General features: G+C 36.4%; 1 protein-coding gene across 1 annotated transcript in view; it reads left to right on the top strand.

The window, feature by feature from the left end:
- Positions 1 to 14375, top strand: part of LOC107559245 (transmembrane protein 104-like) — a 61510-nt gene that overhangs the window by 13824 nt on the left and 33311 nt on the right. The window contains exon 8 of the mRNA XM_016242992.1: positions 3985 to 4081. Coding sequence (XP_016098478.1) covers positions 3985 to 4081 — 97 coding nt within the window. The remainder of the gene's footprint in view (positions 1 to 3984; positions 4082 to 14375) is intronic.

The raw sequence follows: 14375 nt of genomic DNA, 5'->3' as shown, positions 1-14375 counted from the left end.
GAATGTTCAAATTAGTCCCACCATTAAAACCTGACTTATTTCATATTAGTTGCAGATCAAGAAAATTGTTCTTATTAAAAAGTTCTTATTGCAAACGTTTTCACATATAAGTTGATGTTCGATGAATAAGAAATGTTTAAAGGGGTCCTATTATGCTTTTTCACTTTTTCAACTTTAGTTAGTCTGTAATTTTGCTTCTTGAAGATAAAAAAGATCTGTAAAGTTACAAAGCTCAAAGTCCACTTCAAAAGGAGATTTTATTTAACAGAAATCACTTTTCAAAAACGACAACGAACGACTCGTTTGGACTACAACGCATATTTTCCGAGATTTGTTATATCACAAATATCGTCAAATGGGACGAGACCTGGTTGAGCTGCACTAGAAAAGGAAACGAGTGTTATCACTATGTCGGAGGCACGCTAGCTTTCCCAAGACAGATTAACTTAGAGTGGTTACAATCATCCGGGTTTAAATCGCGCTCAAATTGATTTTGACGCAATATTTACACTGAAGCTCGCAGGCAGCTATGGTAAGGGGCATGACATTTCCCGACCAGGCACCGAGTGCTGCCAATCACAACACACACTGGCCCAGCTAACCAATCACAGCACATTTCGTATTTCAGAAGCTGGGCCTTCAATTGATACAGGAACTATTTGAGCCGTTCATGCCAGACTGAGGAGAGAGGTGTTGTAATAATGTAAAATATGTGAAAAATAATGTGCTTTCGAACAACCTAGTATCAGAGCCTGTACTAGTACACCCCCAAAATAAGATCAAGACTTTGTAAAAGAGCATAATCATAAAGAGCATGGTCTGTTCACACCAAGATGCATTTTTGATAAACTACAAAATGTGAATTTGATAAATATTTTAAGAAATCTGTTTGAACTAATGCAAACTAGGGTTGTGACGGTGAGGAATTTTCCCACCGGTTAATCGACATGTGACAATACCGTGTGATAATACCGGTGTCACCGTGGGGGCAGGGGCGTTTCCTCTTCCTCGCTTTCCTTCGCTTGCAAAAGCGGCGTGCGCATTTTACTTTCACTTTCAAATAGCAACAATTTTGGCGTCAATTACTTGAATGCAACAACAAAATACAATGTCAAACTCTCTTTAGCCTATATATAAAACAGAACTTTTATTAACTAAACGAATAAAAATACACCATGCTTTTGGGCAGGCTATGCCTAATATAAAATAACAAATAACTTACATGAAGTTTAAGTAGGTAGTCTATACAAAACTGGAAATAAGTAAACGTATAATATATAACCAAATATATAAGAAACGTTTATTAGCAAAACGAATAAGAAAGCTTGGAGGCACGGCATACACCTTGATGTCAAATAAAATAAATAAATTACAGTTTAAATAAAGTAAAAATCAGCAAACACTGTGGAACCAATTAAATATGAAACTAATGTTTAAAAAAAAACTTCCAAAATCACCTTAGATAAACGGCAAAAGTCAACAGGCTTTTCAAAATCCAAAATACTGCCAAACAGGTGCTTTTGCATTTCGTTTCGAAACTAAATCATCCGCGATGGTCTTGTCTGTCTCGCCTCACCTCACTCTTCTTGTCAGTCAGCTCGACTCACTCTCCTCACTGGAGAAATTAAATCTGATCTGTGATGCGACTGTCGTTCGGTACGCTGCATTGAGCGGCCGCATTCAGTTTTTAATTGTAGTGTCTGTTCTTTTACTGAACTAAATGATTTTTAAAAAATAAAAAAACTAAACGATGGTGGAGGTCATTGCCGCGGTGGGCAAGTGACGTAACCGGTGTTGCGGCTTAACAACGGTATCACCGTCAGCACCGTCTATCGCGGCAAGCCTAATGCAAACATTTATTTGCCATCAATGTGTCATCTTTTTTTGGCCCATTTTTCATTGAACCTGTCTGCTATTTTATCTCATTGGTTTGTACAGACAAATTGCAAAAATAGCACAAATCGCACCAAATTTTTGTGCCGAGCATTCATTTTGGTGTGAACAGGCCTTCATCCTATAAAATCTACTTTATCATATTTGATAAATGAATTTCTAAGGCCTCGAAAATATCCACATGATCAAAACCTGTTGTACACAATGCCTTCTTGTCATTTGATTATTTTTAATTAAGTAATAGGCCTCTAAGTATAATTGCAAAAATGTTTCCCTTCAGTGTCTTTTTGCTGTGAAATCTTCACTGATTTTTATCCACCTTATTTTTCCCGTAAGAGCGGCTTATTTTTCCATTTGTAAATTGAATGTGTCTGGCTTCCGGTTTCATCCGCTTCCAGCTATTTTTAGCTGTACAAAACGGCTTGTTTTGCAGCTTGATATTTCAAACTGGTGTGTGTTACCATATTATTTTAATGTATTGTCTTAATTATGAACACACTTGGTTTGTAGTGCAAACAATTTTGACGTTTACTGCACTTTGTTATTCTTCTCGTTATTTCCCTACAGCGGCTAATGAATCGGAAGTCTCGCACATTGACAGAAAACGGCTTACTTCCACGTTGAAAAATAAGGTAGATAAAGTAAACATAAGAATAACTTTATATTGTTATTAGGATGGGATGCATCGATTCGATACTCCGGATCGGTATCGGCTCCAAAGCTGGCATTTTCTGTCAGGTCGAGTATCGGTCCAATCGGACCGATCCAAATCCAATATTGTGCATAGCTATACTATTCTGTAATTGTTAAGCCCCACGAAAGGTACAAAAACATTATAAAGCACCATTAAGTTTTGGTGCACTATATTTCAAGTAGTGGTCATTTTTCAAATATCGGCATCGCCCGATAAGTTCTGTTTGGCCGATGCGTTCAAGGCGGGACTTTTATTTTGGCAGCGCCTGAGCAAACAGTGCTCACATTCTCCCTCTTGTTCGGTGTCGTCGTTCAGTTCTGTCTAATATGGATAGAAGTCTGTCTAATAATCAGATAGAGCTGTTAAACAAAGGAATTAAAATGTATACAAAAAGTATTATAGTGATTGCTTTTATATTATTAGTTATAGAAAGGCAAACATTATAAAACTTTCTCATTTGCTGTCAGCATTCAGCAAATACGCATTTACATCATTTAAAACAAGTCTTTGAATGGCTAATGAACATTTAATTTCACAAATCTTGCAAACTTAGTCGAATCCAGATGTGAGATCTTGTGAAGTGTGCATGTGACCTGCATGATCGTGTGTTCTCGGGATGAAACTCTCTCCATGAAACTCTCTCCAAAAGCGCACAGTAACTGAAATTTCAAACTGTTAAACGAAAAGGCTCAATAAAATATCACACAGATTTAATATACTACGCATCAATATCTCCTTCCTTTGTGCTTAGAACTTTTATATGTGGAGCGCAGTACGCTGTGACTCTGTTGCTTCAAGCATATCATTCTGCGCATGCGATGCTCGTAAGCGCTTTGTGCTGCTCTCTATTGGAGCCTTTCATATACTTTTGCACAATGAAAGATTAATAATCTAGTGTATAGCACAGTAATGGAGGCAGCAACATATGAAAGATACAGTTGAAGTCAAAAGTTTACATCCCTCTTTCACAATCTGCAAAATGTGAATTATTTTACCAAAATAATAGAGATGCATACAAGATGCATGTTATTGTTTTTAGTACTGACCTGAATAAGATATTTCACATAAAAGATGTTTACATATAGTCCACAAGAGAAAATAATAGCTGAATTTATAAGAATAACCCCCGTTCAAAAAATTGTTCTTAATACTGTGTTGTTACCTGAATGATCCACAGCTGTGTTTTTTTGTTTAGTGATAGTTGTTCTTGAGTCCCTTGTTTGTCCTGAACTGTTAAACTGCCTGCTGTTCTTCAGAAAAATTTTGAACGGTGTAATTTTTATAAATGGCCTGTAGAGTTCGAATCTGTCTTTTAGTCTTCTTGGTAAAGTAGTTTTAAAAATGCCTGAAATTAATTTTCAGAGGTCGGAAGTGTCTAATTGTTTGCCTTCTCACAGTGGGAATCACTCATGCAGTGCTGGGAGTGTGAAATACAATGACACGGAGTCGTGCTGGGGCCCCGTAAGACGCAAGGATGCCTACAGAGTGTTTCTGGTGAGTGCAGCAGCTCCCGTTACAAACACACAGTCAAACACAAGCACCTTGTTGGCAGCACTTGTGTCTCGGCAGGGTGCTGGACTCACACCGGCTGAAGACTGAAGGTAAGAAAGACAAACGAGACACTTAATACTTCTGTGTAATCTCTGTGGACTCCTCGCCCCACGTGTATCAGGAGGCTCTTGAGTGCCCTTGAAATTCATGTAGAGCTACAGCACAAGACGCCGGTGTGATTTCCTCCTCGGCTTTAGCAGCGCAACAGTGATTGATGTGCTGATTCATTCCGCTCTGCTCCACCCTCTTTCATCTCTAGAAATGAGGGAAGTGGCTGTCCCATCTGCCAATAAAAAGCATTGTTTCAGCTTTTTGGAAAAAATCTCATCGCATGGATAAGCCTCTTACTGTGTGTTAACCATAGGAAATGATGCTGATTTTAGAATATGTGCTCGCCTTACAGATGTGGAGCTTTTTCCCCATCATGCTCAGTTTGTCATCTCGTGTTGAGTTTTAAGATGAGGTCACATGCCTTGACGTTATGAATGTTTAGTTTAGTTTAGTTTATTAGATCATTTCTGTACGCAGGCATCACCCACATCTTCCGTTCCCAAACTCTGAATCGTTTGACTAGAGAGCATCATTCATTTTCCTTCTGGACATGCCCTTAAATAAATCATCTTTTTTTCTTCGGTAACACTTTACAATAAGGTTCATTAGTTAAACATTAGTTAATGTATAAACTAACATGAACTAACCATGAGCAATACATTTGTTACTGTATTTACTAATCTTCACTAACGTTAGTTAATAAAAATACAGATGTTCATTGTTAGTTCATGTTAGTTCACAGTGCATTAACTAATGTTAACAAGATTTTAATAATGTGTTAGTAAATGTTGAAATTAACATTAACAAAGATTAATAAACGCTGTATAAGTGCAGTTCATTATTAGTTCATGTTAACTAATGTAGTTAACTAATGAACCTTATTGTAAAGTGTTACCTTTTCTTCTTATTTGATGAAAGATTAATCCGCCCATACAGCACAAGACGCCGGTGTGATTTCCTCCTCGGCTTTAGCAGCGCAACAGTGATTGATGTGCTGATTCATTCCGCTCTGCTCCACCCTCTTTCATCTCTAGAAATGAGGGAAGTGGCTGTCCCATCTGCCAATAAAAAGCATTGTTTCAGCTTTTTGGAAAAAATCTCATCGCATGGATAAGCCTCTTACTGTGTGTTAACCATAGGAAATGATGCTGATTTTAGAATATGTGCTCGCCTTACAGATGTGGAGCTTTTTCCCCATCATGCTCAGTTTGTCATCTCGTGTTGAGTTTTAAGATGAGGTCACATGCCTTGACGTTATGAATGTTTAGTTTAGTTTAGTTTATTAGATCATTTCTGTACGCAGGCATTTAGGATGCTAGAAGACATCACCCACATCTTCCGTTCCCAAACTCTGAATCGTTTGACTAGAGAGCATCATTCATTTTCCTTCTGGACATGCCCTTAAATAAATCATCTTTTTTTCTTCTTATTTGATGAAAGATTAATCCGCCCAGCTTATGAACTGAGTGTCACTGGGGCTGCTCAGTTTGTCATCTCGTGTTGAGTTTTAAGATGAGGTCACATGCCTTGACGTTATGAATGTTTAGTTTAGTTTAGTTTATTAGATCATTTCTGTACGCAGGCATCACCCACATCTTCCGTTCCCAAACTCTGAATCGTTTGACTAGAGAGCATCATTCATTTTCCTTCTGGACATGCCCTTAAATAAATCATCTTTTTTTCTTCGGTAACACTTTACAATAAGGTTCATTAGTTAAACATTAGTTAATGTATAAACTAACATGAACTAACCATGAGCAATACATTTGTTACTGTATTTACTAATCTTCACTAACGTTAGTTAATAAAAATACAGATGTTCATTGTTAGTTCATGTTAGTTCACAGTGCATTAACTAATGTTAACAAGATTTTAATAATGTGTTAGTAAATGTTGAAATTAACATTAACAAAGATTAATAAACGCTGTATAAGTGCAGTTCATTATTAGTTCATGTTAACTAATGTAGTTAACTAATGAACCTTATTGTAAAGTGTTACCTTTTCTTCTTATTTGATGAAAGATTAATCCGCCCAGCTGGGGCTGTTCTGTTCCTCTCACCTTAGCCTCCAACTGTCTCTGTTGTTGTGAGCGAGGAAAATTGACCAATTTGGAGTCTGGGGAATGTCCATAGGGCCCAAATGTCTGAGCCACCAAATTTATGAGCTTTTTCAGACCAGGTAAATCTGTGCCACGGGATGTTTAACCAAGCACTTGGCAATTCTTGTTACAGAAATGCAAAAAAAAAAAAAGAAGTATTCTTCTAATTGTAATATTAAAAAACAGTGCATAGTTTAAGTGTTAAATGCATTATTAAAATGTTAATGTAATATTGTTAATATATTTAAGTGCACAGAATTTAGTTTATTCTGATTAAAATAAATAAATAAATAAAATTGTGTCTGGAAAGGAAGGTTTTCATCACTATATGAGATTAATGTGAAGAAACTTTTTCTGCATTACAGTAATGAGATTTTTGGGGCAAAAATTTGCTTTTTTGGAATGAACATGAAAATGGCAACAAATCCCAAATCTTAATGGTCCTAAAAATAGGATGACTTTTTTTTTTTTTTTTTGGTGCAAATTAATATTTCTTAATTTTGAGCCTTTTTTTTAATCTTGTGATGAAATATGAGGCAAAGATTTTTTGTGAGATTCACCCTTTAAGACTGTGCCATCAAATTTACCACATCAGCAAAATTAAACACGCATTGGTACTTCGGTGTTTTAACATGACCACAAAAATGTCAGGTCACATTTGCATGCAAATGACTGACATTTACATAAATCCCCCATCTTTGCACTAACTTTGTTTTGAGTTTCGACGTATACCCGAGCTTGTCTGAGAACATTTAACTGATGTTAGTTCATCACTTTGATTGCTTTTTAATCGCGTTGTTAATTAGCAGTTCCTCACTGACACTTCTTTCAAATCAATGCAAGTTAGTCTAACCAGAGTCTTGGTTACTTGTCTGGCCTTGCATTCTAGATCAGTGCTGATCATGCAAATCTATCCCCCGTCCTGTTAAGAAGACTGCTGCTAGACGTAGCGCAAATCTATTACAGGCGCCATGATGTGAGAAAATGAGAAGATCTAACAGTTTCACCTGTTATTATATCTTAAATCTTCAGAAATGCTTTCATGGACATTTTTGGTTCTCCACTGAAGCATAATGTTTCTAGCAAATATTCCAGATTATTGAATTGTGCCCATATGCCCTTGTAACATGTCTTGAATATATTCCTAAATTATCTTACTTTTGAAACCTGCTTTTAAGAGAGAGTGAGTGATGACCCCTCAGCTACGATGCATTCGTTTTTTCTGCTTTTTGGTGCATCTTGACTTTGACTTGAAGCCGTACGTGGTCTGCCTGAGAATATTTGAGAGCGATGGTCAGTTGTATCCCCTCGTGGCCGGCGGGATTGATGTTTGACACATTAGTGCAGCCTCATGGCATCAGCTTTAGAAAAGAAAAAAAGGGAAGATTAAGAGGGATATTATGCCTTCACATAACACCTTGCCTCACTATAATCCCTGAGTGGGTGGCAGACCATGACACTGTTCTTTCTCTACCTGTGACACACAAAGAGGGATGTTATGGATGTCTTTCTTTAGGGGAATGCGGCCAAAGAGTTTCCAGGAATGGAGTGTGCTGGACTAAAGGTCCTCAAACTGCATGTCTCAGCAAAGGCCTTTTTAGCCACTGTTCTGCTTTGTACTGCTTAACGGCTGTTCGCACCAATAACACAACACAACCGTTAATTGTGTAAAACTTTATTTTATTTTTAAAGTGGTGCTCTAACGGGTATAATACATTTGGTAATGGAACCAGCTGTAATTGGTGCCATAATATTGGACAGTTTCTTGGTTAAATTCATGCTTTTAAAGCCAAACCCCCAACAGAACAAAAATATCATTTTAATTAAAATCTAAAGGCACTTACAGATGTGAGCATTGTTAATATTATATAGTATTGTATAAAGTAGCATAAAATAGTTTTATGCATAACACATTATTTAGATTATAAATTTGCAGAAGTATAACACAAAAAATGTGTCCGATCAGGTGAGATCTGTGGTCTTTTTTCTCTGATATGGAAGGAAAACTTTGCATGGATTTGCATCTGTTTTTTAGGTGACCTGATTTTACCTATTTCTGAATAAAATATTCAATGGAAATTAATATGGGAAGGGACTTCATCCATCAGGATTTGATTGGGTCATGAAATGTTAGACTATATATTATTTTTCCCTGTTGTCACTGATTTGTCTTGAGTAGAAGTAATTTCATATGAAGAGAAATATGTAATTTTAACAATGTTTTATGTATATTTCTCTGAAATGACCTTTATATACTTTTATATTTTAATAGTTTGATATTAAAATGTAAATAAAAGTAAATTACGCAGCCATATATAATATACATTTTATATTAAAATATGAATCCAAGTAAATTTACTAGTATAATTAAAGCTAATTTATATTTGTATTCAGGGCACGTTGTATACATTTTCACTGAATAATCCAACACAATAGGACCTGAGGCAGTTATGTAATTATGGCATTTATGATCCAATTTACACTCCACGTTTCATGACTCATTGCACATTAGTTTTCAAAACGGACAGTGTGTATGTAACAGCAGGTGCTTAATTCATTTAGTTATCTTCTCATTTCTTCACAGTTTTCTCCCTTTTAAGTGTTAAGTAGATCACTGCTGTCACTATTTTATCCCATCATTTAAAAAAAAGAAAACCGTTCCAGCACTTGCTGTTCTAGTGGCAAAGCAAACAAAGAGCTATTTTTGAGCTCTGGCTCAACAGCTGTCCCTGAGCAATGCTATATTTTTAAAGTGCAAGACGGATGACACACAAACCTCTGAAAATATCAGGGCTGTGGGACAAGGACAAAAAAAACGGCATTTCAAAGCAAAATAATAGTCATTTTTCTACCCGTAATTAAGCAGTTTTGTCAATTGTGAAAGACTTCAGTAGATTTTTTTTGGGTTGTCTGAAAGGGGTATGGCTAAGGCAGAGTCTTTTTGTTGCCTGTAAAGTCAGACAGGCCTGTCTGCCCGGCAAGTATCTGCTTTGATCAGTAGTAAAGGTCCACACTGTGTAAAACTGCCATTTTATCTGTCGTGTTCACTGCAAGCTGTTAAGAAGATCAGTAGACTGAGACTTCATCTGCTGTCGATACATTTCAGTGTACAATTTAAAGAGCTTTTTAAAGAACCAGAGTATCCGTTCAGGCTTTAATGGCATCTGACCGTTAGGCACTAACACGCATCTTTTGACCGAAACGTTGTCAAACAAGCACTCGAAAGTTTAAAATATATACTTGAGTTCAAGATCAAGACATTGTTGATTCATTTTAGGGAAAGTATTGAGAGCTTTCCGTGGATCTGTTTAAATATGGAAGGGATAATGTGGAGTGAGGCTGTAAATTATATCAAGGACAGGAAGGTGTCCTCCTTTTTCTCATTGGGCTGGTAATTATTCTGAAGGGGAAGCGAGATTAATGGCTGTACATGATCACCTTTATTCTATGGGTCCTTGTTAAATTAGCTCATTTCCTTAACCATCTTGATGGGAGGAACCTTTGTACCAAACAGTCTTTGCTCATAAGCTACGGAGTCATATGATGGTCGTTTAGATTCTTGTGGCATAAACCACGATGCAGTCAAGTGAGCTTAAGTTGTAATTTTGTCACATTTTATTTTCCCCCTGAAGTCCACAACTTTAGTCAGGGTGATATTTTGGGCTTTCTATTGCTCAATGAATCCTGAAAAAAATGTAGCATGGTTTCCACAAAAAATAAAAAATGGCACAACATATGATAATAAGAAGAAATGTTTCATGAGTATCAAATCAGCACATCAGAAGGATTTCTGAAGGATCATGTGACTCTGAAGACTGGAGTAATGATGCTGAAAATTCAGCTTTGATCACAGAAATAAATCTACTCGAGATCAAATTTGTTTTTCTTGTCTTTGGGAAAATGTGCTTATGACTTCAGGGATCAACGCTAAGGATTTTTTCTACTGGGCCAGTGGTTCAAATTTTTACTTGCCCCGCCAACGTTTTCACTGGCCCTGCCACAAAAAATAAAATAGTTGCTGTTATCATTGTTTTTGAGCAGTTATCTTGTATTCTAATAAATAAGGTTATATGACACCAATATTTTAGATACCAATTAAATTTTCAAATTTCAATTTCGATACCACAGCAAAAATCACTAGCCAAAAATAAATATAAAGTTTAAACATTAAAGACAAGTGACAGCCAGTAAATAAGAACAAATGAACAAATTACAAGTAATAGCACAATTAAATATAGGCCTATAGCACAAAAATAGAAATGAAATGATGCTTTAGGTTTTTATGTTTGTAGATGTTCAGGTACAGAAATGGAAAAATCACATATAAAATAACATTTGCATATTCTTCACTCTGTGTTGCACCTTGATTTTTCATAGCCATTTGAAATTAGAGGCAACCACTGCATTTTAATCATGAATTGAAAAAAAAGTGCAATGTTTGATTTATATTAGACTGTATAGTATATAGTATAGTATTTCAAAATCTGAAGCAAAAACAGAATAACCTGACTTTAGCTTTGTGAAATTATGCTACATAAAACATCTGCGCGAAACAGAAACAGCAGGTGGGCTGAATGAGACGCAGATTCACTCTCTGACAGCAGACAGCGCTTATGGTACACTGATAGAGCGCTTACTTGGTTACAGCTGTGAACACAGCAGCGCTGCGCATATTAACCATTAACACTTATTTAAATGCATCATACGGAGACCAAATGAAAAGAAAACGCCATTTCTGAAAACAGTCAGTTCCTTTCCCCTCAGAAACGCATTCATATAAAATTCAATATTTGGAGTTTCTTCCTATATTTCGCACATCGTGAACAGTGATCTTGTTTTGCCTGCAACAATATTTTCTCCTCTTTGTGTCCGTCTTCATCATCTCTGGCCTCTGTTAACGCCCGTTTACAGACGTAAGTATAATAATAACAACGTAATATTTCCACACAAATGGCCATTGAGAAAATGATTGCAGTGTTTTATTGCAGAAATAAAACAAAAAATGTCCGGTATATCAGTGCATCTGTAACATACTCCAGTGTATAAATTCAATATAGATTAATCATTGTTAAAGCTACAAAGTTACTTGCCAGGGTGGGTATTTTGACATACTTTTGTATGCATTTGCCCATTCAGGCGGCTGTCTGTGCACGCACTGTTCACACAGAACACAACGCGCGAGTACTGAATGTAGTTGTCTTTCATGCCCAAATGCTTATTAAATTGCTTGAGTTTTTAAATTAACAAGTCTTAAAAACACATGCAAATGATAAGTCGTGACGTGGCCTGATCGGGCAAGTGACAAATCCGTCTACTGTCCCGAACGGCTTTCACGCTGGCCCCGGACCATCGGGTAGTCCTTATTGTCGAGCCCTGGGCTTAAAGGGATAGTGTGACTCGAATGTAAATTCTGTCATGAATTACTCACCCTCATGTTGTTTCAAACCCATAAGACCTTCGTTCATCTTCAGAACCCAAATAAAAATATTTTTGATGAAATCTGAAAGCTTTCTGACCCTCCATAGACAGCAACTCAACCGACACGTTCAAGACCCAGAAAAGTAGTAAAGACCTTGTTAAAATAGTCATGGTACGTCGTGGTACTCTCCTGAATGCGTTTTGAAGACTGACACGGAAGAGCAGAAATTGTTGAATAAATTTGTTATTTTTGTTTTTCTTTGCACACAAAATTTTTCTTATAGCTTCATAAAATTAAGGTTGAACCACTGGTGTCACATGGACTATTTTAATGATGTCCTTACTACCTTTCTGGGTCTTGAACATGTCAATTAGGTTGCTGCCGAATATGGAATATTCAGAAAGCTCTCGTTCTCATCAAAAATATCTTCATTTGTTTTGAGAAGATGAACGAAGGTCTTACGGGTTTGCAAAGTTGGTTTGAAATGTCTAATGCAATACAGTGAAATTTACCTGCAGTACATATTTTTTGCTAAACATTTATAAAAATGTATTTCCTTGCAGGGACTTTTTAGAATGATTAGCTTAAATATCCAGATTTTCCACTGTATCCTCATTACTACCATTTAAACTTTCTCCAACTTGGTGCTTTCATACAAGTTTAGATACAAAGGACAATGACAAACTGTTCTAAACAATGATGGTTAATTTTACATTTACAGCACCATTTGAGAGTTGACAGCAATAGATTTTGATTTCGCAGCTCTCTTTGAGAAAGCTCTGAGTGTAGATGACTCTGCAGGAATAAGACAACGCAGATGGTTTAGTGGATATTAGCACAGCAGGATGAGGAGTTTGAGCAGTGGCCCACCAGGGGAAGAGTCCTCTCTCTAATCCACAGTGGGACCATCGTGCCAGTGCGAACACTGGCTGACCCACAGTCACACTGCCGGTTCTTGCCAAGCGGGGAAGAAGTTGTCGTGAGGACTATGAAAAGATGTGGCAGGTAAACTTAAAGCGACAGGGATGTAAATTCAGATAAAAGAAACTCAGCCTTGGGTTAAGATCATGATATACCACGTCTGCAGCACATTTGACAGCTCTTTATATCTTCTGTAGGATATGCAAGGATGATCTGTCACAGTGCTGTAAAAATTGTGGTAGTTGATGTCACAGCGACAGCTCCGGTCCCAAATGTTTTAGTGTCTCGTTTTGTTATTAGAAGTGTTAGCTGTCGGAAAAATCCCATGGATTAACGCTGAAGAGACCGGAATATCATAGACTTGGACCTGTAAGTAACCACCCAACCACCAGTTTGGGTTTAGTGTTCATTCAGGTCCTCTTCTGTCTTATTCTGTTACTTTTAATTTCCCATAAGCCCATTTCTGCAAGCTTAACTTTAGTCCACTGAACAGCTTGCATGTTCACTGGGAGTTTCCTGCTGGGTACAATATTGTTCTCGGGTTGGAAAAGCTGGTTATCTGGTCCAAGGACATCGCGGGGTGATGTAATGGTCTTCATCAGTGGGTGTCGGGACGAGGCTGTACGTGATTTCCATGAAATGAAATCCACAAGAACAACCCGATGTCTCATTATTAAAACATCCTTGTGTATGTCACCCTGAACACACAAGCTACTTGTTTGACCTTCATTCCTCATGTTTGGTGCCTGAAAGGGGTTCTGACTGTTGTTTAGGAGCATTTTAGATTTACAAATTTAAAAAGGTTTGAGATAATGGCAGTGGATTTGGATGTTTACTTCAGATTTACTTTAGTACTTACCAAATGGAATAAATGTGAGGATCATATCGGTATGGATCATTGACTAGATTGAGTTATTTGGTGTATTTTTTTTTGTTTTTTTAGTATTTCAATCACAGTTTCGAGCCCTGACCTGCCATTTTCTTTTAAAAATATAATTAAGTCCCCTGACTGCTTTAAAGTAGGGAAGGTCTGAATGATATTTTTAAAGAAAATGACATGAAAATGAAATACTCTGCCACTCTACTGCCAGTTATGAATACAAAAACTGTTTGTTTTTAAAAATATATATTATTTTTAGGTTCAAGTTTGTCATACCTTCTATCAACAAAGCAGATTTTTAGACTCATTTAGTACTGATTGAAACAGATTTCCTCTTTTTTTATATATATGTAATTATTTGCTAATATTTATTTGTAGTTTGTGCATGTCTCGTGCATGACTTTTTCTTTAATCCAAATCAAGCAAACTGATGTTTTAATGGTTGTTTGTTTTAAATAACCCTGTTTTTTTCATAAAAATATGTGGGTGGAAACCCAGCTCCTCACAGTTGTCTTTTCTGTCAAAATTTGCTGTTTGGCTTTAAAAGAGTATAAGAAACTTAATATCAGTTTCATTGAAATAAATGTTTTACAATAATAATGTGTCTTTCAAAACTGTTAGTAATGGAGGAATATGAAGTATGAATATACATTTTTCTAAATTTAATCAATTACATTTTATCTTTCCTTTATCCTTAATTTTATTATATCCTTTTCTGTTTTGTTGATCTTTTCTCTTTTTTCTTTTCTTTTTGTCTTTTTTAGTTTTTCGCTTTTCTTTTTTCCTTTCCTTTCCCTCTGCCTTTCTGGTTTCTTTTCCTTTTGTTTTTTTTTCTTTCTTTCTGTAATGTGGTTAATCTTAGTTGA

This window comes from Sinocyclocheilus grahami, unplaced genomic scaffold (genome assembly GCF_001515645.1).
Source record: "Sinocyclocheilus grahami isolate Dianchi unplaced genomic scaffold, SAMN03320097.WGS_v1.1 scaffold679.1, whole genome shotgun sequence".
NCBI classification, from domain to species: domain Eukaryota; kingdom Metazoa; phylum Chordata; class Actinopteri; order Cypriniformes; family Cyprinidae; genus Sinocyclocheilus; species Sinocyclocheilus grahami.
The sequence above is the reverse complement of the archived record's forward strand: the minus strand, read 5'-3'. Positions and strand labels throughout refer to the sequence as shown.